The sequence below is a fragment of the Musa acuminata genome, chromosome BXJ3-8 (assembly GCF_036884655.1).
Source record: "Musa acuminata AAA Group cultivar baxijiao chromosome BXJ3-8, Cavendish_Baxijiao_AAA, whole genome shotgun sequence".
Lineage (NCBI taxonomy): Eukaryota > Viridiplantae > Streptophyta > Magnoliopsida > Zingiberales > Musaceae > Musa > Musa acuminata.
In genome coordinates, this window is record NC_088356.1 from 17,519,727 (window position 1) to 17,545,717 (window position 25,991).

Sequence of the window (25,991 nt, forward strand, 5' to 3'; positions counted from 1 at the left end):
TGATATGATCTATGCTTAAGTCAGTAACTTACTAAAAATAAAAGTTTTTTGTAAAATAATTGATTTCGATTATTGTGATCTAAAATTTTTTTATAATAAATTAAATCAGAAAAAATATTCTGCAGTATAGATGATAAATTCTTTTAATATTTTTTTATATTAGACTGATGTGGCTTGCCGTGCTGATTCGAGATATGATTGGGATGAAGCGGCACTAAATGGGTAGGACATTTGCCTGTAGCGTACGTTACGTATTCGCTCTTAAAGCAAGCTTTGATTCTTCTGTGCGAGTCAGCAAGGCGTTATCCTCGAAGTTCCTTACGTTTCCTTCGCTACATCTCAGCCCTACGTATATGTTACACATGCCACCAAGGTGTATTTAAACTGTCTTCTTGCACCACTACTTTCTGGTTCATCTTTGAAGACAAGTGGAGAGAGGGGAATAGTAGGGAGAGGCTGTCATGGCGACTCTTGCAGTGCCTGAAACCATTCCGTCTGCATCAGAGGACGCCGAGCAGATCTGGAAGGCATGCAAAGGTATCATCTCTCTTCTCTGGTACATGCAAAGATTTAATTGGAAGTATGATATCACTATTGTTACACATCCTCCGAATATATATATACATACATATATATATATATATATATATATATATATATATATATAAATATATATATATACATAAATATATATATATACATACATATATATATATAAATATATATATATACATAAATATATATATATACATACATATATATATATACATACATATATATATATACATACATATATATATATACATACATATATATATATATATATATATGTTTGTGAGTGTATTTTTCTTAGGCTTCTTACAGTTTTTTATTTATTTATTTTTTTATTTTGTTTGGGCTCCAAAAATGGTGCCATGTAAACCCCACTCCCAGGTGTCATGGTGAGATGAGCCGGTGAAAAATAAAGTCCCCCTTTGCTTCTTTCTCCCACAAATTGCAATGCAGCATCTCACCTATCCCATCTTGCTTTATTCTTCGATTCTTTACTGCTTACTTTCTTTTCTATTATTTTTAACAAAGAATCAAATGGAATATTTTTTTATTGTTAAAAATCACCCCCTGTGAATCGAACTCTGTTGTGTTTGAAAACTAGAACATATTTGCATCAAGATGTAACCCTTCGATGGATATATATATATGGCTGTGTTCTGCATTGGTTAGGTGTAGTGGCACCCATTCTTTGATGTTGATAAGTCTTGCTTGTATTTGTAGGAAACCTATTTGCATATGAAAACAGGTCATTTTGACGTGCTGCTACTATTTAAGAATTAGCTTCGCCTTATTGCCACAGCGAAATCTAAGATTAGCATCACAAACTCGTAAGCTCTAAACAGCACATTTTAATTTGTTGTGCTAGGTTGGGGAACAGATGAGACGGCACTCATCACTATATTAGCACATAGAGATGCTACTCAAAGGAAGATAATAAGATTGGCATTCGAGGAACAGTACAAGGAGAATCTTATCATGCGACTTGAATCCGAATTATCTGGAGACCTTGAGGTACCTACATTTATCTTCTGCATCCTGCTTGCCTTAGCTTACGTATATATACCTCTTAATTTGATCACACTTCCTCCTGAAGAGAGCTGTCTACCTCTGGATATTTGACCCGGTTGAACGAGAGGCTATCATCGCTAACATCGCCGTGAAGAAGAACATCGACTACCAAGCGATCATAGAAATTGCATGCGTCAATTCCCCGAAAGAGCTGCTGGCGGTGAAGGAGGAATACCATGCTCGTTATAAACGTTCCCTGGAAGAAGATATTGCGGTCCACACTGTTGGAGACTTTAGACAGGCATGCACTTCAGAATTGTGGCATTTATATATATACATTGGCGGTGATATGTCATCTATATAATGGCTTGTATTGCAGCTTTTGGTTTCACTGGTGAGCACATACAGATACGATGGTGACGAGACCGACACAGGCGTAGTTCGTTTGGAAGCCAAAACTCTTCACGATGCTATCAAGTCACAGACCTTCAACCACAGTGAGGTCATTCGAATCCTGAGTACCAGAAGCAAGGCCCAACTTTGCGCTACCTTTAACTATTACAAAGACGAATACGGCATTCCCATTACAAAGGTGACTTACACTTAGAGTGGCATTCATACAGAACGAACTGTCTTAGGTACTGAATTGATTTGCTGATTCGTGTGCTATGACTATGACTAGGCTTTGACTTCTGAGTCTCCAAATGAATTTGCATTGGCACTACGAATGGCGATACGATGCATTGTGTCACCCCAGAAGCACTTTGCAAAGGTGAACATCCATCAAATCTACGAAAGAAGATCTCATCTTTCTCGTGCATATTCATCTCCGGCTATTTACTTGACCGGGTAATTTGAGCTGCAGGTTCTCCAGAATGCAGTCGGCAAAGCAGGTACTGATGAAGATGCACTCACTCGCGTCATCGTCATGCATGCGGAGAAGGATCTGAAGGTGATCAAAGAGATTTTCCATAAGAGAACTAATGCCACGCTCAAACATGCAGTGGGTACCGAGACATGTGGGCATTACAATAGCTTCCTCCTTGCTTTAGTAGGGAACTAAATATGTTTATTTCAGATGATGAACTCTGACATCCTTGTTTGTTTAATTGCTGCTGGTGTAGAAGCATTTCACTGTTGCACTTTTCTTTAAGGTTTGAGGTTTGATTTAAGACAATGGCATTCTATCTTATGATCTGTTTGAGTCCGTTTGTTTTCGTGTCTTAATTCTAGCAATGGCTAAATCAATTCAGTGTGATTAATCTGAACTTCAGTATATCTTTTCTGATCTAAAGTTTCATGATCATTTTGAAGATTTGAATGCACCAAATTAGCTGCGCAATTTCATGAAGAATTTATCTTCATGTTTGATGCTGGATTGCGTCAACCACTTGCTTAATCCAGCCATCGACATATTCTTAGGATTAAGATTCTTTTGGTCTCATCAACATCGTAAAAGGAAAGAGGAGATTCAAGACGGCTGGCTAAACGAAGTAAGATAGATAGATTACACTGTTTTTTTTTTTTTTTTGAGAAAATAATTAAGAAGCTTCAATTACTCAAGAAACATACTTAAAGGGATTATGCACAGAAACCATACAAAAAGAAGAGAACCCAATGATTCTAGCAAAATCAATTACGAAATTGATAATAGGCAAAACATCTATGCGAATAAATCATTGATGAGATCTAGCTTATATGAGGGTTCCAAGAAGGGTGGTGACAAAATTGATAATATGCAACACATCCATACAAATAAAAATATTCCTCCATTGATAGGATCTAGCTCATATGAGGGTCTCAAAAAGAGCAAGGGATTCAAACATAATAGGATATGAAGCTTGGTAGAGAGACCGACCGAGAGGAATAAATTTATCTTGAACGTTGAGGAAGATATATCCCAAGCCCAGACTAATAAGATCAATGGGACAAACAAAATTATTGCATTCTAAAATGTAACCAAAAGCAACAATAATTGCAACAGATGAGATAGGAACAGGAACATTAGTCCCTTCTAAAGTAGGTTATGTATGAAAAAATATACTAATGAGCGTAAGTAGGATATATATGGTAGTATACTAATCATATCATGAAGATTTTTTAGCATGTAAATAAAGTTTAAGCTTGTAAAATTTCTCATGATTTTAGGGAGGTTAACAGATGGAGGTCTAATTGGTTTATACTAATTGATTTTGCTACTTGATTTACTGAAAGAGGTTAATCAAGTCACTCCACGATCGTTCTCGTAAGAGAGATAATACCGATCGAATCTTGGGATAAAAATCTCGATCAACAATTCAGCATATAAGGATGAGATTTTGTCTTAAGACAATGATTACATAGCTTCAAGTGTTTTTTCTAAATTTTATTCTTATATTTCATTATTATAATATTTTATTAGTTTTTTAATAAAAAATCTAAATACTCTACATTTTACCCCCATAATTTAGGGTGAAACCTTGATGGATCTTGATTAAGGAATTAATAAATAAATTTAAATAAATTATTTTTTTATTTAAATTATGAAATCTTATTCTTGTATCATGATGCCATATTCGTATGTAGTTAGTTATGTGATATGGTAGTTCCTGTTGCATAGATTATTTCTCGCCTATTACTCTTTAAAAATTAATCGTTATTTCATATTGTCTCTTTGAAGGACGCATCAATGTTTTGATTTCTGTTGGCAAAGTTACTGGTTTTCTTGTAAAAGCCTCGAAGATTATTGAGTTTTTGTTTTCCTAGGATATATCGTGAATCATTTTCGCATTACGTAAATATCGAGTGTTCATTGACCTACAAAATCCTAGTCTTATAAGAGTATCAAAAGCTAGTGACAGATTCAGGCATTCTGGATACTTTGGATCAACAGATAAATGATCGGTTGGTGTATTTTCTGTTGGTCCGGTCCATATGTTCGCTTAGACAAAATAATTGAAAGTTTTGAGCTAAAATTAATAATTAAAAAAAAAAGAAGAGGAGACGTGAGGGCAGCGAACGAACGTGCGTACAACGAGCAGTGTGCGCCTGCTGTCAAAATAAAAAAAAGGAAAATAGGTTTTTGAGTTTTCCAACGATCAGTGGTCAAACGTTGTTAGTTTTAACCCAAATTTTTACAATAAGCTTTATAATATTAATAGTGTTGATCTATAGTTTACCCTCTTTAATGTACTTTCCTATTATACCTATTTTGTAAGATCTAAAATTTTTTTTTCATGAAATCCATCTTTGGTGATGACGATACGTTAATGTTGAGCCAAGATCTATATTCTTGATGTTATTGTGATCCTTTGGTTATTCTAGAGAAGATGTATTGTAAACTTGTTATCATTATTAGTGATAGTGGAAGTTTAAGGTAGACTACGGTCCCGTAGTTTTTTCCACATTTGATTTTTTACGTTAAAATTTAGTCTCACTATGTGATTGATTTATTGCTTTTATGCTGTTCTGGTTAATTTGTGCTTTTGATAATAAGTTGGTATTTTGATGAGGAATCTATTTTGATATACAAAGAGAGAAAGAGTTATTTCGTTATAACAAGTTTTTTCAAATAAGTGGTATAACAAGTTTGGTGTTAGCTTTTTTCTTATGTAATTGAAATGGAAGAGTCATATGATTAAATTAAACTAATCAAATTATTTCACTTGGAGGTGTATGATGGAAGATCTACTTTATTGCAAAGATTTGTATAAGCCCATCAAGATTAAAGATAAACCTTCTACTACAAACGATAAAGAATGAAAAGTTCAACATAGAAAAGCTATTGTCTATATTAGAAGATAGATGGATATAAATTTGCATAAGCATATTTCTGATGAAACCAAAACTGATATTGTTTGGCAAATGTTAGAAAACCTTTTTGCGAAAAAAACAGTGGAAAATAGAATTTCTCTTCTCAAAAGGCTTGTAAATTTGAATTATAAAGATGGTGGTAATATTGTTGAGCATATAAGTCTATTTCATAGTCTTGCAAACAAGTTGGTTGCTATGAAAATGAATATATATGATGAGATGCAAGGATTATTACTTCTCAGCTCTTTACCAAAAAGTTGGGAAACATATGTGATAACAATTTGTAACTCCACACCAGAGGGGACTCTAACTATACATATGGTTAAAGATAGTTTACAAAATAAAGATGCCAGAATGAAATAATAGGGTGAATTTTCTTCTAGTGCATTTGTTACTAAAAAACAAGAAAGACGTGGAAGAAGTCATAGTAGAAATCCACATGGTTATAAAGGAATATCCAAGTCTAGAAGAGATATCAAATATTTCCATTATAACAAGCCAAGTCACATGAAAGAGTATAGGTTTTGAAAGCGAGAACAGAATGAATGGAAGAAAAATGAGAAAGACCAATATAGTTGCTGCTGAAGGTGATATCATTATTGTTTGTGATAACGATTGTGTTAGTCTTGTAGCTCAGGACAGTAATTGGGTAATTGACTCTGGTGCTTCATTTCATATTACTTCTCATGTTGATTTCTTCATATCTTACACTACTAGTGATTTTGATAATGTCAGAATGGGAAACACTAGTACATCGAAGATTGTGGGTATTAGAGATATTTGCTTGGAGACCAGTATTGAGAGCAAATTGATACTCAAAGATGTCAGACATGTTTCAGATATTCGTCTTAACTTGGTATCTACAAGAAAACTTGATGATGAGGGATTTACACACTATTTTGGTGAAAGCAAATGGAAACTCACTAAATATTCTCTAATTGTAATAAGAGGAAAGAAGCTTAACTCTTTTTATATCATGGAAGCTAAGTTACATAAAGGAGAGATTAATGCAATTCAGAAGGATGAAAGTATAGATCTTTGGCACAAGAGGCTTGGTTATATCAGCGAGAATGGACTTCAAACTCTTGCTAGAAAGTAGTTCTTACCAGAGTTGCAAGGTACATCTCTTAAATCTTGTGATCATTACTTAGTTGGAAAAATACATAGAGTTATATTTCATATATATCCGTCATCTAGAAGATCAGATGTTATTGATTTAGTTCATACTGATATTTGTACTATGTAAACTAGAACTCTTGAGGTGCTCTTTATTTTGTTATTTTTATTGATGATCATTCTAGAAAAGTTTAGGATTTTGCTTTGAAATCTAAAGACCAGGTATTCAATGTTTTCAAAGAGTTTCATGTTAATGTTGAAAGAGAAATTGGTAGAAAGCTAAAGTGTATTCGAGTAGATAATTGTGACAAGTACAAGGGTCCTTTTGAGAATTATTGCAGGTTTCATAGTATCAAGCTTAAGAAAACAGTTCCTAAAACTCCTCAGCAGAAAGGTGTGACAGAATGGATGAACAGAACCATTAAAGAAAGGAATATGTGTATACTTTTCCACGCTAAGTTACCTAAGTCAGTTTGGGGAGAGGCTATGAGAACTACAATTGACCTTATAAATCTTTCTCCATCAATTCCTCTGAAAGGTGATGTTCCAAAGAGAGTATGAAAATGAAAAGATATATCTTATAATCATTTGAGAGTCTTTGGGTGAAAGTATTTATTTATATTCCCAAAGATGAAAGGTCCAAGCTTGATAATAAGATATATCTTCTTGGGATAATAAGATGAAGAGTTTAGGTATGAGATCTAGTGAACAAGAAGATTATTAGAAGAAGAGATGTTGTGTTTTTTGAAGGCCAATTATTTAATGATGGTGATAATATTGAGAAGTCAAAAACTTCTATTTATATACCTTGGAGTTCGAGTCCAGTTCCTTCATTTATAGTTCATGATGATCATGGGGGAGATGAACAAGAAGATTGTGATGAGAATGTCAATGATGATACTCCTACAGTTGATGATATTGAATCAACTGAATAAGCACCTCTACCACTAGTTGAGATTCCATTGAGAAGATCCATAAGAGAGCGACAATTATCTACTATATATCCTCCACATGAGTATGTTATGCCTATTGATGGGGGAGAGCCAGAAACTGACCAAGAAATTATTCGAACCACACCTATGACTTGATAAAGTTACCTAAAAAGAGAAAGCTCTCAAGAATAAATGGTTTTACAAATTGAAAATTGAAAATAATAGATCACAATAAAGATACAAGGCACGACTAGTTATAAAAGGATTCAGTCAGAAGAAAGGTATTGACTTAGAAGAAATATTTTCTCTAGTTGTGAAAATGTCCTCTATCCGAGTTGTTCTTGATTTGGCTGCCCACTTGAATTTAGAAGTTGAGCAACTTGATATGAAAACAGTATTTCTTCATAGTGACTTAGAAGAAGAAATTTATATGGAGTAGTCAGAAGGTTTCAAATTCAATGGAAAAGAAAATCTGATATGTAAGCTTAGAAAAAGCTTATATGGACTCAAACAGGCACATAAATAATGGTATAAGAAGTTTGATTCATTTATGATGAGCTAAGGGTATAATAGAACCACATCTGATTATTGTGTGTTTATGAAGAAATTTTTGGATGATGATTTCATTATTCTCCTGTTATATATTGATGATATGCTAATTGTTGGCTATGATGCTAGTAAAATTGAAAAGCTTAAAAAAAAAGCTAAGTAAGTCTTTTGCCATGAAAGACTTGGGATCGATAAAATAAATACTTGGCATGAAGATTCTTCATGATAGGAAGAAAAGGAAGATTTGGATATCTCAGAAGACTTCCATTAAAAATGTTCTTAAAAGATTCAATATGAGTAAAGCCAAAGCAATTTGTTCTCCACTTGTAGGTCATTTCAAGCTTAGTTCGAAATAATATCCTACAAGTGAGAAAGAAAAAGAAGAAATATCCAGAGTGCCTTACTCATCTATAGTAGGCAGTTTGATGTATGTTATGGTTTGTACTAGGCCAGATATAACTTATGCAGTTGGAGTTATTAGCCGATTCTCTCTAATCTTGGAAAGGAATATTACGTAGTGGTGAAATAGATATTAAGATATCTAAGAGGTACTTCCAAGTTGTGTTTATGTTTTGGCAGTGATGAACCTGTGTTAGAAGGGTACACATATGTAGATATGGCAAGTGATACTGATTCTAAGAAGTTCACTTCAGGGTTCTTGATGATATTTACAAGGGGAGTAGTCTCTTGGCAATCTAAGTTATAGAATTGTATTGCTCTATCAACCATAAAAGCAGAATATATAGTAATTACTGTAGCTTGCAGGGAAACTTTGTGGATGAAAAAGTTTCTACAGGAATTGGGCTTGAAACAGAAAAGATATACTATTTACTGTGATAGTTAGAGCATCATTCACCTCTCCAAGAATTCAACATACCATTCTAGATCCAAGCATATTGATGTAAGATATCACTGGATTCGTGATATGCCTGAGATGAAAGAATTATAGTTAGAAAAGGTGCATACCAATGAGAATGGATTAGATATGTTGACAAAGTCTTTGCCTAAGGAGAAACTTGAAACATATAGGCGAAGAGCGGGCTTAGTATAGCTAACCATATGAGTTAGAGATGGAGAATTGTTGGGTCCAACCCATATGTTGGCTTGGACTAGACAATTGGGCCTTTTGAGCCCAAATCAATAATTAAAAAAGAAAAAAAAGAAAAAGAAAAAAAAGGGATGAGATGTGAGGGCAGCGAACGAGCGTGCGTTTAGCGAGCGGTGGTAGCACACAGCGAGAGGAAAGAACAGAGAATAGCGGGCTTAGTATAGCTAACCATATGAGTTAGAGATGGAGAATTGTTGGGTCCAACCCATATGTTGGCTTGGACTAGACAATTTGGCCTTTTGAGCCCAAATCAATAATTAAAAAAGAAAAAAAAGAAAAAGAAAAAAAAGGGATGAGATGTGAGGGCAGCGAACGAGCGTGCGTATAGCGAGCGGTGGTAGCACACAGCGAGAGGAAAGAATAGAGAAAATCAATGGCCAAACATTATCAATTTTGACCCAAATTTTATACAGAGAATCATTACAGTAAGCTCTACAATCTTAACAATCTACAGTTTACACTCTTTAAGATATTTTCGTACTATACCCATTTTGTGAGACCTAAAATTCTATTTTCATGAAATCCATCTTTGGTGGTGTTGATACGTTAATGTTGAACCAAGATCTATATTGATGTTATTGTGATCCTCTGATTATTCTAGAGAAGATTTACTGTAAACCTATTATTATTATTGGTGATAGTGAAAGTTTAAAGTGGATTACGGTCTTGTGATTTTTTCGCATTAGATTTTCCACATTAAAATTTGGTCTCATTGTATGATTAATTTATTGCTCTACTGTTTATGTTGTTCTAATTAATATGTACTTTTGATAATAAGTTAGTATTTTGATGAGAAACCCATTTTGAAACACAAAGAGGGAAAGAGTTACTTGGGCTATAACAGATTTTTCCCAACATTTTCATCATAGGTTAGACAAAGTTGTTCAATCATTGAGTCAATGTTTTACATATTATCTATTGGTATTGTTCTCTGATGATCTTATAATAAAATTAGATTATTTGAAGCTAGTTCTGATTAGAAAAATGATAAGATGGTAATTTCATTGAATGCAACTTCTCTAAATATATATATTCTAATTTTCCTAAGTTTCAAATCTTGTATTATGTCATGGTATATTTATATTAAACCTTGATCAGATATGTTTGAATTTTATATTATGTCATATTATCTAATAATTTTGCAAACAAGAACGCTGGGTATACAATTCATGTGCTAAAATTCTTTGCCACTTAAAGGAGTTTTTGATGTATAAATATATGATCCATTTATGTTCGCAAATATGTGATGGCGAAGATTTTCTTATCATGTTAAATTGAAAAATGGATATTAGTGTCACATGTTTTTAGACACATTTATCTTATAAGATTCCATTATCAACTAGTATAGATATCTTGCAATCCTTTTAATTACATAATTATGATTTATAACGCATAACCCTTGAAATGTGGGGGTTGTGGTACATGAAATTTAAGATATGTTTTTCATGACAAAGTATCATGCATATGTAAAATTATGATATATATGATGCATATATAAAATCATGAAAAATGTTTTGAGACTTTAAATTGTTAGGAAAACTATCATATGCAACATCATGAGTTTTATGTCAACTTCTTGATGTTAAATTATCCTAGAATTTTGGGGGCTTTAATTCATGTTAATGATAATATTTATGTTATTTAATATCTTCTATGATATTTATGAAAAAAATGGTAATGAATAAATTGTATGTGCAATATCATGAGCAAATTATCAATTCATATTAAATTTTACATTTCTTATTTGTATATATGAATTTGTTTATATTTTTGTTGACATGTTTATTATTGACATTTTAAGTATGTATGTCAAATGTATTATTCATGATTACATGTTTATTATTATTATCAATTATTAAAAAATTTATCATGATAGCCTTAATATAAGCATTAAAATAAAGGAATTATTGTTTAAATATCATCAAGATGATATTTTAGCCTATAATGGACCTTCCTATGACAAAAATTTAACTATGGTGACATATTAGATCCCTCGAAGGAGATTTAAAGACGTGGTTCTGAACTGGTGTCCCCTCAGTCATCAAGAAGAAGATCGAAATAGATGGAAAGGTAGAGACTTATAAAGCAAGGCTAGTGAATAAGTGGTATCGTCAAAGACAAAGTGTTGACAATGACGAAACATTCTCACTAGTAGCCATGCTAAAATCCATCTAAATTCTATTGGCTATTGCAACATACTATGATTATGAGATCTAGCAGATGGATGTGAAAACCGTATTCCTCAATAACAACCTTTAGGAGGAGGTGTATATAATACAACCCAAGGGATTCATGTCCAAGGACTACCTAGATAAGGTGTGTAGGTTGCTTAGGTCCATTTTTGGACTATAGCAAACTTCCCGAATTTGGAGCATAAGATTTGATGAGGCAATCAGATCTTATGACTTCGTTAAGAATGAAGATGAACTTTGTGTGTACAGGAAGGTAAGTGAGAGCGCTATCACCTTCTTGGTGTTATATGTGGATGACATCCTGATCATTGAGAATGATGTAGGAATGCTATCCACGGTAAAGGCTTGGTTATCTAGATATTTCTCTATGAAGGATTTAGGGGAAGCATCTTATATCTTGGATATTCAGATCTATAGAGATAGATCCAAGATGATGCTTGGCTTGTCCCAATCCAAGTATATAGACACTATTGTTAAAAGGTTTGGAATTAAAAATTCCAAGAGAGGTCTCACAACGATGAGAAATGGGATATCATTTTCTAGGAGTATATCCCCAAAGACTACTAAAGAAATGACAAACATATATAGGATACCCTATGCCTCAGCGATAGGGTTTATCATATATGTCATGCTATGTACTAGGCATGATATAGTGCATGCTCTAAGTGTCACAAAAAGGTATCAGCCGGATCCAGGATTAGAGCACTAGAAAGCAGTAAAGTATACCCTTAAGTACTTGAGAAGGACTAAGGATCTTTTACTAGTATATGGAGGTAGTAGCCTCAGGGTTGAAGGCTATACGGACTCAAGTTTCCAGTCTGATGTCGATGATAGCAAGTCAAATTCGGGGTATGTGTATACCCTGAATGGAGGAGCAGTATGCTGGAAGAGTTCCAAGCAAGATACTACTGCTAACTTGACCATAGAGGTGGAGTACATTACTGCAGTAGAGGCAGCGAAAGAGGGAGTCTGGATGAAGAAGTTTATCACAGATCTATGTTGGGAAATCATTGGGGGGCGACATCATATGCGCAGCGGAAGAACAAGAAAAACAAAATCTCCGATTCCCAAAAAGATGTTCGTCGTCATACGAAGATTGGTGCGCAAAAATCCGCAAAACACAAAACTGCGTATAGAGATTGTGTTACCTAGGGAGATCGTATATCCCTGTTTCCTTGCAGATGCTTAGGAGAGGGTGAAGGAGGTCAAGCGTCCTCCTCTCTAGCGGTGATCCACACAGCAGGGTTGCGACGACGCTCCTCAAAACTCCAGGCCTACTCTGAGGTGGAGAGGGAGAGGAGAATAGGAAAGGCAAACAAAGACTCTAGCCTATGAGGCTGTGAATCCCTCCTATTTATAGAGATCCCGTGTCAAACCCTAATGGGTCCTTCCCTAGTGGGTATTGGATCTGCATCCAATAAGACAAGGGCTCCGTCGGATATCTCATATCCGAACCTCTACTCATCGCAATGCCTACCATATGTGTGTGACCCTCTAGGCCCAATATCGAGCTGGCCGTGAGTCATACCTGTCAGAACTCCTTCTAACTCAGTGAATTATTATCTCTGTAATAATTCACTCGACTCATCGACTATGGACGCACTAGGCCACTACGCCGTAGTCCCCAGACGATACAGGGGAATCCAATCCATTGGACCTGTTTGTCCTCAGTTACCATGTATCTATAGTCCCTCATCCATCTAATATCCCAGAGACCGTATATCGAGTATGGTGCTGTCAGACCCATACGGTTTCTACTCGAGTCTCGCTCTAATCGGATTCTCCCGGAGAACTCTTTCTCTCTCAACCCGAATAACCCTGGCCAGGGATTTGTCTGAGCAAGAACATATAGGATATTCCTCTCATGACGCCGAGAGTGGATGATCCTCTATTGACACTCAATAGCCCTCGTAAGGTCGACTACCACTCCCAATGACCAGCTGTACTAGATCTGAGGACAGCCAAACTTATAAGTCTGGTATCAAAGAGTGGAGCACTCATACAGGACATCCTTGGTGTCTCAAGTCTAAGGACCAGATACACCACTAGGACTACGGAATCGCTGTCTGACAATAAGGCATCATCAACCATCCAGCATTCCATAAGCGGATCAATCAGTGAACTCATTCTCCAATGAGCACTTGTACTGTATCCCTAGTGTCCCTACACGAGCAGCTATGAGACCAGCTGCATCCATCATATGGACGGGTATACAGCACACTAGTCTATCTGGTTATCACGATGTCCCTCTCGAGTAACCTATGACCGGGATTATTTAGGATATGTGTTTAAAGGTGAATCGATCTCATTATCGTGATCTCATCACGATCCGATTCCCATTGCACAAATCCAAGGACATCACAATATATATATGCATTTATGCAATAGTTATAAAGTGATATACGCCAAAATATAATAAGCAAAAAGATTCTGTATCAAGTCACACGTACCATCACTCACGTGATTGGCTTGCTGGGCACCTATGACTAGCAATCTCCCACTTGACCTAAAGCCAATCACCTATATGTCTGATCCCCATCAGACCCCTGTGACGCTCAAAGATAATCTGAGACAACGGCTTTGTCAGTGGATCTGCAATGTTATCTTCGGATGGAACTCTTTCCACTGCTACATATCCTCGGGTTACGATCTCTCTGATAAGCTGGAACCTCCTCAGAACACTTCTGATGAGACCCGGGTTCCCTTATTTGAGTAATCACCCCATAGTTGTCGCAATATAAGGAAGTCGACTTGTCGCTATCTGTATCGACTCCCAAATCTGTGATAAACTTCTTCACCCAGACTCCCTCCTTTGCTGCATCCGATGCAGCAATGTACTCCGCCTCTGTGGTCGAGTCAGCAGTAGTATCTTGCTTGGAACTCTTCCTGCACACTGCTCCTCCATTCAAGGTGTACACATACCCTGAATTCGACTTGCTATCATCGACATCAGACTGAAAATTTGAGTCAGTGAAGCCTTCAACCTTAAGGCTATTACCTCCATATACTAGTAAAAGATCCTTAGTCCTTCTCAAGTACTTAAGGATACACTTTACTGCTTTCCAGTGCTCCAAGCCTGGATCCGCCTGATACCTGCTCGTGACACTCAGAGCATGCGCTATATCAGGCCTAGTACATAGCATGACATCCATGATAGACCCTATTGTTGAGGCATAAGGTATCATATCCATGTTCGCCCTTTCTTGGAATTTTCCATGCCAAACCTTTTGACAATGGTTTCTATTTACCTGGACTGGGATAAGCCAAGCATCCTTTTGTTCTTAACGAAGTCATAAGATCTGATTGACTCATCAAATCTTATGTTCCAACTTCGGGAAGCTTGCTTTAGTCCATAAATAGATCTAAGCAACCTACACACCTTATCTGGGCAGTTCTTGGACACGAATCCCTCAGGTTGCATCATATACACCTCCTCCTCGAGGTTCCCATTGAGGAATGCGGTTTTCACATCCATCTGCCAGATCTCATAATCATAGTGTGCTGCAATAGCCAATAGAATTCTGATGGATTTTAGCATTGCTACGGGTGAGAAGGTTTCGTCGTAGTCAACACCTTGCCTTTGAAGATACCCTTTAGCCACTAGCCTTGCTTTATAGGTCTCTACCTTTTCATCTACTCCGATCTTTTTCTTAAAGATCCATTTGCAACCGATGGGTACAATACCTTCGAGCGCATCAATTAGGTTCCAAACCTTATTGGAGTACATAGAATCCATCTCAGAATTCATGGCTTCTTGCCACTTCCCGGAGTCTATACTCATAATAGCCTCCTCGTTGGTCTAAGGATCAATATCCTCAGCATCCTCTCCTCTAATATGTCCCACATATCTCTCAGGAGGATGAGATACTCTATCAAACCTGCGTAAAGTTGAAACTTGTGTATTAGGTTCCTGAACAGACTCGGGCTGTAGAGTGGTGCTTGAGCTTGGTTCTCTAACTTCGCTCAATTCTATCATTCTCCCACTGTCTCCGCCAAGAATGTGTTCCTTCTCAAGGAACACAGCTCTCTTAGCTACAAAGACCTTTTTGTCCTCGAGATGATAGAAATAATACCCACAAGTTTCCTTGGGGTATCCCACAAATATGCATCGCTCTGTCCTTGATTCTAACTTATCGGGGTTGTGTCTTTTAACGTGGGCAGGGCAGCCCCAAATCTTAACAACCTTAAGATCAGACTTCTTCCCTTTCCATATCTCATATGGTGTAGACACTACCGACTTAGTTGGAACTCTGTTCAGAAGGTAAGCTGTGGTCTCTAGGGCATATCCCTAGAAGTAGGTCAGCGAAACTCATCATGGACCGTACCATATCTAATAAAGTATGATTTCTCCTTTCAGAGACACCATTGAGCTGAGGTGTGTAAGGAGGTGTCCATTGGGATAACATCCCATGGTCCTTGAGGAACTGAGTAAACTCTGTACTTAAGTACTCACCTCCTCGATCTGATCGAAGAGTTTTGATACCCTTTCCAGTCTGGTTCTCCACCTCATTCTTATACTCTCTGAATTTCTCAAAGGTCTCGGACTTGTACTTCATTAAGTACACATATCCATACCTTGAGAAATCATCAGTAAATGTAATGAAGTAGGAGTAACCTCCAATGACATGAGTTGACATGGGTCCACATACATCACTATGTATGAGTTCCAACAACTCAGTGGCTCTCTCTCCAGTTCTACTAAATGGAGATTTGGTCAGTTTTTCACGAATGCAAGGCTCACAAATTGCATATGACACATAGTCGAATGGATCTAGATATCCATCATTTAGCAACTTTTGAATCCTTCTTTCATGGATGTGACCTAGCCTACAATGCCACAGGTATGTACTGTTCAACTCATCTCGTTTCCTTTTGGACACATTTACATTCATGATATGTGGAGTGGTGTCTAACATAAATAAACCATTATGCAATGTTCCTTTCGTGATGATCTTATCATCTAATAATATCGAACAACCATTGTTCTCAAAAACAAATTTATATCCACTAACTGTTAAACATGAAATGGAGATAATGTTTTTGATAATAGAAGGAACAAAATAACATGCATCTAATGCAATAAAAGTTCCATTAGGCAGATGTAGGGCGACCTCGCCAACAGCTAATATAGCAACTTTTGCTCCATTACCCATCTTGAGGTCCATCTCGCCTCTCTCTAGTCTCCTAGGCCTTGCCAGAACCTGCAACGAATTGCATATATGATAAGCACTACTGGTATCCAATACCCATGTGTTATCATAAGAGTCTGACAAATGGAGACTGATCATGAATGTACCTGAAGCTTCATCAAGCTTTTGTTTCGCCCTTTCTGCAAGATACTCTTTGTAGTTTCTCTTCCAGTGCCCATCTTTACCACAGTGGAAGCACTGGCCTTTGTCCTTTGCTGGGTCTTTCTTAGCAACCTTTGCTTTACTTGGTTTGCCCTTGCCCTTTCCCTTCTTAAGGGACCTTTCTGCTTTCCTTTTCTTTCTGGTCTCACTAGTGTAGAGAACTGGCTTCTCTTTCTTAATAGTTCTCTCTGCCTCCCTCAACATATTGAGGAGCTCTGGGAGAGTCACCTCAAGCTTGTTCATATTAAAATTCATTATGAACTGTGAAAAGGAATCTGGTAGGGACTGAAGCACAATGTCCACACACAAATTATCCTCTAGGACCATTCCTAGACCTGTGAGTTTCTCTATCCACTCAATCATCTTTAGGACATGGTTCTGAACCGGTGTCCCCTCAGTCATCCTAGCGCGGAAAAGGCTCTTGGATATCTCATATTGTTGAGTCCTTCCCTGTTTCTCAAACAATTTGCGGACATGTAGGAGAATGGATCTGGCATCCATCTTTTTCATGTTGTCTCTGTAACTCTGGAGTCATAGAGCCCAACATATAGCACTGAGCAAGAGTGGAGTCATCAATGTACTTCACGTAGCGAGCGATCTAATCCTCGCTTGTCCCTTCTTCGGGCGTAGGCATCACTGTATCAAGGACGTACACGATTTTCTCCGCTGTGAGAACAATTCTCAAGTTACGGAGTCAATCCGTATAATTTGGACCAGTGAGGCGGTTGACATCAAGTATGTCACGTAAGGGATTTGAAAGCGACATTTTTTTAAAATAAAGATGTAGTAGAAATGAATAACATACAGATTTTGCAAAAAATAAACTATTAAGATATGGACTTCTATCTTAATATGCTCCCACTATTTTACTAGCGAGTCACGCGACACCCTCATCACGTAAAACGGAAGTCTCCGGCAAACTTCTAGTGGGGATCAGGATCCAATCAGCGTCTTAGTGTAACCTCGAGGGACTCGACCAATCACACTAAGCCTAAAAGGTAGGCAACTCTTGCCGATCACAACTCCTTGTGATTCCCGTCCTGTTCGGCCTCCGAATCACCATGGCCTCGAGGGACTCGACCAACCATGATGCTCGGTTAAGTCAACACCTTCGTTACAAGATGAGTCCGATTTGATGATATACCCTCGAGGGACTCGACCAAGCATACCATGCCCTCAGGTCACCGGTGACATCTCTATGTCGTAAGCAAGATAGCGAATCGCGATATAGGTGAGTCTCGAGGGACTCGACCAACTCAACCTACACCGGGAATCGGTTCCTACTCATAACGATGGAAGGCCACGTGGGTCAATCTAATTGCCTCACGTTTACCGACTTAATATTATCGAGAGATGTTTCTATAATTTGGTCTCCTAATATGACATGTCACACATATACATATTTAATATATATCTACATCGCATGCAAATATATATATATATATATATCTAGTATGTGTATAAGCAATCACACCAGATGATCATGGACCACAACCTAATATGATTAGGCCCGAGCCAGTAGGCCTAATCACTCACATCAAGATCTATGTGTGCAATGGTGCATCTTCATGCCCTGTGATCGTCCATCTCGTCCTCGTCGGTTTCGTCGACATCTTGATGCATCTTCATGCATCGCGATCGTCCTTCTCGTGGGTCCCGCTATCGCATCCACGCTCCCGCTGCGCCTCCTCATGTGATTACAACTTAATCATAGGCACGCAGGCCCGACAATAAACGAGAAATATAATGGAGGCTCGTAGACCTCAATAATAATAATCACAAGTACACACATCACACGGTCCATGATCATCCGTCCACACATCATACATCATATGTATAAATAATCATCATGTAAGACTACTAGATAATAATAAAAATAATAATCAACTAAACCTTTTAATTAATTAATATTTTCTGAAATCAGGGACATATAGGGAATTTCTGAATTTATAGGGGTATTTTCGTAATTTGGACAAAAGACAGAAACTGGAATTTCTCAAATTCCGAGGGGCAAAACTGTCTTTTACCCAGAAAACCCTAATGTCCTTTCCCCTTTTCGCTGCTGCCGCCGCCGCCACCCTGCCGGCGGCAACCTGTGCGGCGAGGGGCGGGGCGCTGCCCTCGCCTGCGGGCGGCACGCCCACTGGCGGCGTTGCCGCTGCAGGTGGGCGCCCCCGCGGGCGTCGCCGCCTCCGCGGGCAGTTCTGCCGGCGGGGCAACGCCCGCAGGCGGTGCTGCCTCGCTGGCGGCCGCGCCTGCGGGGTTTTTGCCCGTGGGAGCAGCGGCCACAGGCGCCGCTGCCCTGCGGTGCCTCAGCCCGCGCTGCTGCCCCGCGGCGCCTCTACCCGCGGGCTCAGCGGCCGCAGGCGCCTCTACCCGCGGGCTGCCAGCCCCGCCGGCCGCAAGCCTGCTGCAAGCAGACCGCCGGCCGGCTGCTGCAGGCACAGCGCTTGCGCATGCGCCGGCGCTGTGCTGCCTGGCTGCGGCTGCGGCTGCCGCTGCAGGCATGCAGATCGAGGGCAGCAACTGTTGCTGCCCTTCCTCGCTTTTGCGTCAACGATTTTGACGTCAAAATTCTTCCTAAATACAATACACGCAGTTCAAAACCAATCATTCGCACGAACAACCTGGCTCTGATACCACTGTTGGGAAATCATTGGGGGGCGACATCATATGCACAGCGGAAGAACAAGAAAAACAAAATCCTCGATTCCCAAAAAGATGTTCGTCGTCGTACGAAGATTGGTGCGCAAAAATCCGCAAAACACAAAACTGCGTATAGAGATTGTGTTACCTAGGGAGATCGTATATCCCTGTTTCCTTGCAGATCCTTAGGAGAGGGTGAAGGAGGTCAAGCGTCCTCCTCTCTAGCGGTGATCCACACAACAGGGTTGCGACTCTGCATCCAAAGACTCTAGCCTATGAGGCTGTGAATCCCTCCTATTTATAGAGATCCCGTGTCAAACCCTAATGGGTCCTTCCCTAGTGGGTATTGGATCTGCATCCAATAAGACAAGGGCTCCGTCGGATATCTCATATCCGAACCTCTACTCATTGCAATGCCTACCATATGTGTGTGACCCTCTAGGCCCAATATCGAGCTGGCCGTGAGTCATACCTGTCAGAACTCCTTCTAACTCAGTGAATTATTATCTCTGTAATAATTCACTCGACTCATCGACTACGGACGTACTATGCCACTACGTCGTAGTCCCCAGACGATACTGGGGAATCCAATTCATTGGACCTGTCTGTCCTCAGTTACCATGTATCTATAGTCCCTCATCCATCTAATATCCCAGAGACCGTATATCGAGCATGGTGCTGTCAGACCCATACGGTTTCTACTCGAGTCTCGCTCTAATCGGATTCTCCCGGAGAACTCTTTCTCTCTCAACCCGAATGACCCTGGCCAGGGATTTGTCTGAGCAAGAACACATAGGATATTCCTCTCATGACGCCGAGAGTGGATGATCCTCTATTGACACTCAATAGCCCTCGTAAGGTCGACTACCACTCCCAATGACCAGCTGTACTAGATCTGGGGACAGCCAAACCTATAAGTCTAGTATCAAAGAGTGGAGCACTCATACAGGACATCCTTGGTGTCTCAAGTCTAAGGACCAGATACACCACTAAGACTACGAAATCGCTGTCTGACAATAAGGCATCATCAACCATCCAGCATTCCGTAAGCGGATCAATCAGTGAACTCATTCTCCAATTAGCACCTGTACTATATCCCTAGTGTCCCTACAGGAGCAGCTATGAGACCAGCTGCATCCATCATATGGACGGGTATACAGCACACTAGTCTATCTGGTTATCACGATGTCCCTCTCGAGTAACCTATGACCGGGATTATTTAGGATATGTGTTTAAAGGTGAATCGATCTCATTATCGTGATCTCATCACGATCCGATTCTCATTGCACAAATCCAAGGACATCACAATATATATATGCATTTATGCAATAGTTATAAAGTGATATACGCCAAAATATAATAAGCAAAAAGATTCTGTATCAAGTCACACGTGCCATCACTCACGTGATTGGCTTGCTGGGCACCTATAACTAGCAATCTAGGAGTCATGCCGGGCAACGAGGAGCTGATTCACTTATATTGTGATAACTATGGGGCGATTGCTAAGGGAACCCGGGTCTCATTAGAAGTGTTCTAAGGAGGTTCCACCTAATCAAAGAGATCGTGGCCCGAGGAGATGTAACAGTGGAAAGAGTTTCATTCGAAGATAACATCGCAAATCTACTGACAAAGCCATTATCTCAGATTGTCTTTAAGCGTCACAGGGGTCTAATGGGGATCAGACACATAAGTGATTGGCTTTAAGTCAAGTGGGAGATTGCTAGTCATGGGTGCCTTGCAATCCAATTACATGAGTGATAGCACGTATGACTTGATATGCGATCTTATTACTTATTATTATTATTTGATATTTTATCACTTTATATTAATTATTACATATACATATGTATATATTATGATGTCTTTGGATATATGCAATAGAAATTAGATTGTGATGAGATCACGATAATGGGACTGATTCTCCTTTAAACACAAACGCTAAATAATCCTGGTCATAGGTTACTCGAGATGGACATCGAAATAATCGGATAGACTAGTGTGTTGTATACCCATCCATATGATAAATGCAACTAGTCTCATAGCTGCTCATGTGAGGACACTAGAGATATAGTACAAGTGCTCATTGGAGAATGAGTTCATTAATTGATCCACTTATGGAATGCTAGATGATTGATGATGCATTATTGTTAGACAACGATTCTGTAGTCCTAGTGGTGTATCTGGTCCTTAGACTTAAGACACCAAGGATGTCTTATATGAGTACTTCATTCTTTGATATTGGACTTATAGGTCTGAAGGTTCCAGATTTAGCACAACCGGTCATCGAAAGTGGTAACCAACCTTATGAGGACTATTAAGTGTCGATAGAGGATCATCCACTCTCGATGTCATGAAAGGAATGTCTCATGTGTTCTTGCTCAGACAAATCCCTAGCTATGGTCATTGGGATTATGAGAGAAAGAGTTCTCCAGAAAAATCCAATTAAAACGAGACTCGAGTAGAAACTATATGGGTCTGAAAGCACCATGCCTGGTATACAGTCTCTAAGATATTAGATGGATGAGGGACTATAGATAACGGTAATTGGGACAAATATGTTCAATGGATTGGATTCTCTTGTATCATCTGGGGATTACGGCGTAGTGGCTTAGTACATTCGTAATCGATGAGTCGAGTGAATTAATATGGAGATAATAATTAAAGCTAGAAGGAGTTTTGACAGATACGACTCATGGCCAGCTCGATATTGAGCCTAGAGACACACATATGGTAGGCGTTGGGATGAGTAGAGGTTGGGGTATGAGATATCCGCTAGAGCTCCTATCTTATTGGATATCCAATAAGCCCCTGAATTATTGGATCCTATGGATGAGATCCAATAAGAGCTAATAAGAGATTATTGGATAGAGATCCACTAATATAAGAGGCTTGGGTAGTTGGATGGAGATCCAATAACAATAGGGCGGGATCCATTAGGGTTAAGTTGATAGGAGACTTCTATAAATAGAAGGGAACTAATGGTTCATAAGCTGAGAGCCTTTTTGGGTTGTCTCTCTTATTCTCCTCCCCTTCTCTTCCTCAAATAGCTTCATGGAGCATCGTCGCAGCCCTATTGTGTGGATCACCACTAGAGAGGAGGACACTTGACCTCCTTCACCCTCTCCTAGAAATCTATAGGAATTCACGGATATACGATCTCCCTAGGTAACACAATCTTTTATATATGCAGTTTTAAGTTTTACGATTTTTGTGTACCAATCTTCGTACGACGACGAACATATCTTTAAGGAAATTAGGGATTTTGTTTTTATATTCTTCTGATGCGTATATGATGCCCCCTAAGATTCCCAACACCAGTGTCAGTTTCAGACTGGGTAATGGTACCACCTAGTGTCAGACTGACAAGCAGTGGTACCGCCTAGTATTGGCGATGGTACCGCCAGCACCTTGAAGACCTAGGATGAGATCGTTTAGCTCCAAATTATTGAATCTCATATTTTGATGATGAAACCAACTAATAGTGTTTATGATTTGATCTGTGTTTTGATGGAAGAGGAAGATTGTTAGTAGATGTTGGTGGCCTCGACAGAAGAGGAATCGGTGGAGTGGATGTAGGTCACTACGACTGAACCACTATAATTCGGTTTGCATTTACTTTTTATAATTTACATTTACTACAAACTGCCCTTCTTTACTTGCTTTACATCCACTACACTCTTTTGTATACTTTCAAGTTAACATCTTCCGAAATGGGTTTAATCACAACGAGATTTTAAACCGACGTAATTTTTACCGCTGCACTAATTCACACCCCCCCCCCCCTCCTCTTAGTGCTGACTCGTTCCTAATAGTTAGTATCAGAGCCAGGTTATTTCTCATTTGGTTTAACACTCAAGAGAAATTGCTCTTTTTAGATTTTAAGAGGGTTTTTCTATCGTTCGACCTCCTATGTTCAATGGGATGGACTACACTTTTTGAAAAACTCGAATGAGAGTTTTCTTGCTTTCTATGGATTTACACTTATGGAATATTATTGAAAACATATTTCAAAAATCTTCTACTCCAATAAAAGAATGGAATGATTTGGAGAAGAAAACTTTTTCTTTAAACGCTAGAGTTATGAATGCTCTATTTTGCGCCTTAGACAAAAATGAATTCAATTGGGTTTCTACTTGTGAAACGATTTTCAATATTTGGCACACTCTTGAAATCACATATGAAGGTACTAGTAGAGTTAAAGATTCGAATATTAATATTTTGATGCATGATTTTGAGTTGTTTCGAATGAAACCAAGCAAGACTATTGATGACATATACACATGTTTTACGGATATCGTCAATAGTCTAAAAGCTTTTGGTAAAAGTTTTTCGAACCTTGAACTTGTGAACAAAATTTTATGATCTCTTTCTAAAACTTGGGGTCCTAAAGTAACGATCATTCAAGAGGCCAAAGATTTAAATACTTTTTCAATCGAAGAACTTATCGGGTCTTGAGAATAACCTTCCAAAGAATATGAACCAAAAATTAAAAAGTTTAAGTGATGGTGAACTTGAACCTCTCACAATAAAGATTAAAAAGTTTTTAAAACAAGAATAAAAAATTAAAAGTAAACTTAAAAAGAAAGTAACAACTTGCTGTGAATGAATGCAAGAAGAAGAAAGCATTTTGGGACGAAACGAGTACCTCCGAAGAAGATGAGCAAACCGATGAAGACGAAACGATAAACTTCGCTTTGGTGACTCTTGATAATGAGGTAAAATACTCAAATGAAACCCCCTTAGTTTACTTTGAAATTACTTGATGTTTTTCATGAGTTATTTTTAATTTAGTTTTAAAAAATCATATAAATTTCTTTTTAAAAATTGTATGTTTAATGATGTAATGAAAATGTTAAAAGTTTTAGGATCATGCTTATCTTTCTAGTAATTTTGAAAAAGATCATGACAATTGTATGTTTTATGATAATGTAATAAAATATTAGATATAAATCTAATGCTTGTATACCTAAAAATATTAATTCTATGTATGTTTTAAAGAAGCTATAATGAGTATCTTGATGATTTCCATATTGTTTTTTTGATGACAATGCATGGTTTTTGTATGGAAGGCTTGATGATTTTTGTGATGAATCTTGTCTTTGGTTTTCGATTTTAAACATGATGCATGGTTTTGACATAAGAACAAATATTTGGGCATGCTAATATAAAGTCAATCACACAAATTAAAACTAAAGAAGTTTAGATATCTTTAAGAATCATTCAATATTATGTTCAATGAAACCATGCTTGATGACTTAATGAAAATGTAATGATAATTTGAAATCATGATTAATGAGTTTTTTAAAATTATGCATGATGATTCTTGTGATTTATGGATTATCAATCTATGCCGTAATGAAAGTTCTTTTTTGGTTTTAAACATTGATGCATATTTTTTTATTTGGCATAAATGAAAAAGGCATGCTTCTATGAAATAAATCACATGAATTAAAACAACTAAAAAGAGAAAAGTATTTTTCTTAAAAAAAATTTCTCTATCTTATCGATTTTTTTTTACTAAGAGATTGATAAAGTTACATATGCCATTTTGAATCTCTTGAAAATGATTTTGAGTTGACGATTTGGATTTAAATGAGCTTTTATCTTGATTTTTCAAGAATTATAACTTGAGATTTCTTATGTATGAATCAAGATATTATATCATTTGATCTCTTATGTCTCTTTTTGTCATTTACTAAAGAGAATATCTCTTTCGGAATTCATAACTTAAAATTTCTTTTGAATATCTTTTACTATTTGATCTCCTATGATTATACTTGTTATATATTAAAAGGAAGCATAATTGAAATCATGATCTTGAATTCTCAGAATCAAAACTTGATATTTTCCTTATGTGAATCAAAATCACTCGCTTTTTATTCTCGAATGATTTCTTACATTTTATTAAAAAGAATATTTGTCCAAATGAATCATAATGTTTCCTTGATTATTTTTTTCTCACAACTTGAGAAGATGTGCTTTGATGTTTGGAACATTGTATACATAAATTGATTTTTCTTCCATGTTTCGATACTCCCTTGTTTTCATGAAGTATTACTCATCACTAAATTAATTTTTCTTGTTATTCTTTATGTGATGATTTGAAAATTGATGGAAAAGGGGAGAAAATAAGTTATAAATGCTTAAAAATTTTAATGTCTTAGTATCATGTATGATATGCACATAGTGATAATTGATTTATTTGGTATCATGCATAAGGATGAAATGTAAGGTTTTAAAATTATGCATATTTTAATTTGAAACTATAATGATGCACGAACATATTGAAAAAGAATTGATACTTTAACTTTATCATGATTTAAAAATTGATGTAAAAGGAAAAAGAATTATAAATTATATTCTTCCCTTTTTTTTTGACAATGACAAAGGGGGAGATAAAATCTGCTAGCTTGCATGATGATATATGGAAGAAGAAGCTAAAACTTGTTAGCTTGCACATCACAAAGAGAGCAAAATTTTGCTAGCTTGCTCATCTCAAAATAGAAGAAAAAATGTAAACTTACAAAATTTACAATCTTACACATCTTTAACGTTAATGATGATTTGGTGATTATACATGTTGTAAAGTGATATAAAATCTGCTAGCTTGCATGTTTTAATATGATGTAACACTTGCTAAATTTGCTAGCTTACAAACTGCAATGATGATAAAACTTGAGATTATGTTTATTATGCAATATTGTAAAGCTTATATCTCAAACACTTGAAAGTTACACTTCTCCTT

The 25,991-nt window shown here is 37.4% G+C and overlaps 1 protein-coding gene across 1 annotated transcript; it reads left to right on the top strand.

Moving 5' to 3' along the window:
- The first annotated feature begins 461 nt into the window (after positions 1-461).
- Positions 462-2,722, top strand: LOC135645191 (annexin-like protein RJ4). The gene is made up of 6 exons (XM_065163345.1): positions 462-537; positions 1,418-1,563; positions 1,646-1,861; positions 1,940-2,152; positions 2,243-2,332; positions 2,426-2,722. Exons 1-6 carry the CDS (start codon positions 462-464, stop codon positions 2,621-2,623), a joined length of 939 nt encoding a protein of 312 aa, XP_065019417.1. The 3' UTR covers positions 2,624-2,722.
- The last annotated feature ends 23,269 nt before the right edge of the window (positions 2,723-25,991 follow it).

Bases quoted from the DNA above. Each gene is read 5' to 3' on its own strand.
- LOC135645191 (XM_065163345.1), top strand. From the start codon at position 462: ATGGCGACTCTTGCAGTGCCTGAAACCATTCCGTCTGCATCAGAGGAC. The intron at 1,564-1,645 runs GTACCTACATTT...TTCCTCCTGAAG, and splicing joins AATTATCTGGAGACCTTGAG to AGAGCTGTCTACCTCTGGAT. The intron at 1,862-1,939 runs GCATGCACTTCA...CTTGTATTGCAG, and splicing joins CTGTTGGAGACTTTAGACAG to CTTTTGGTTTCACTGGTGAG.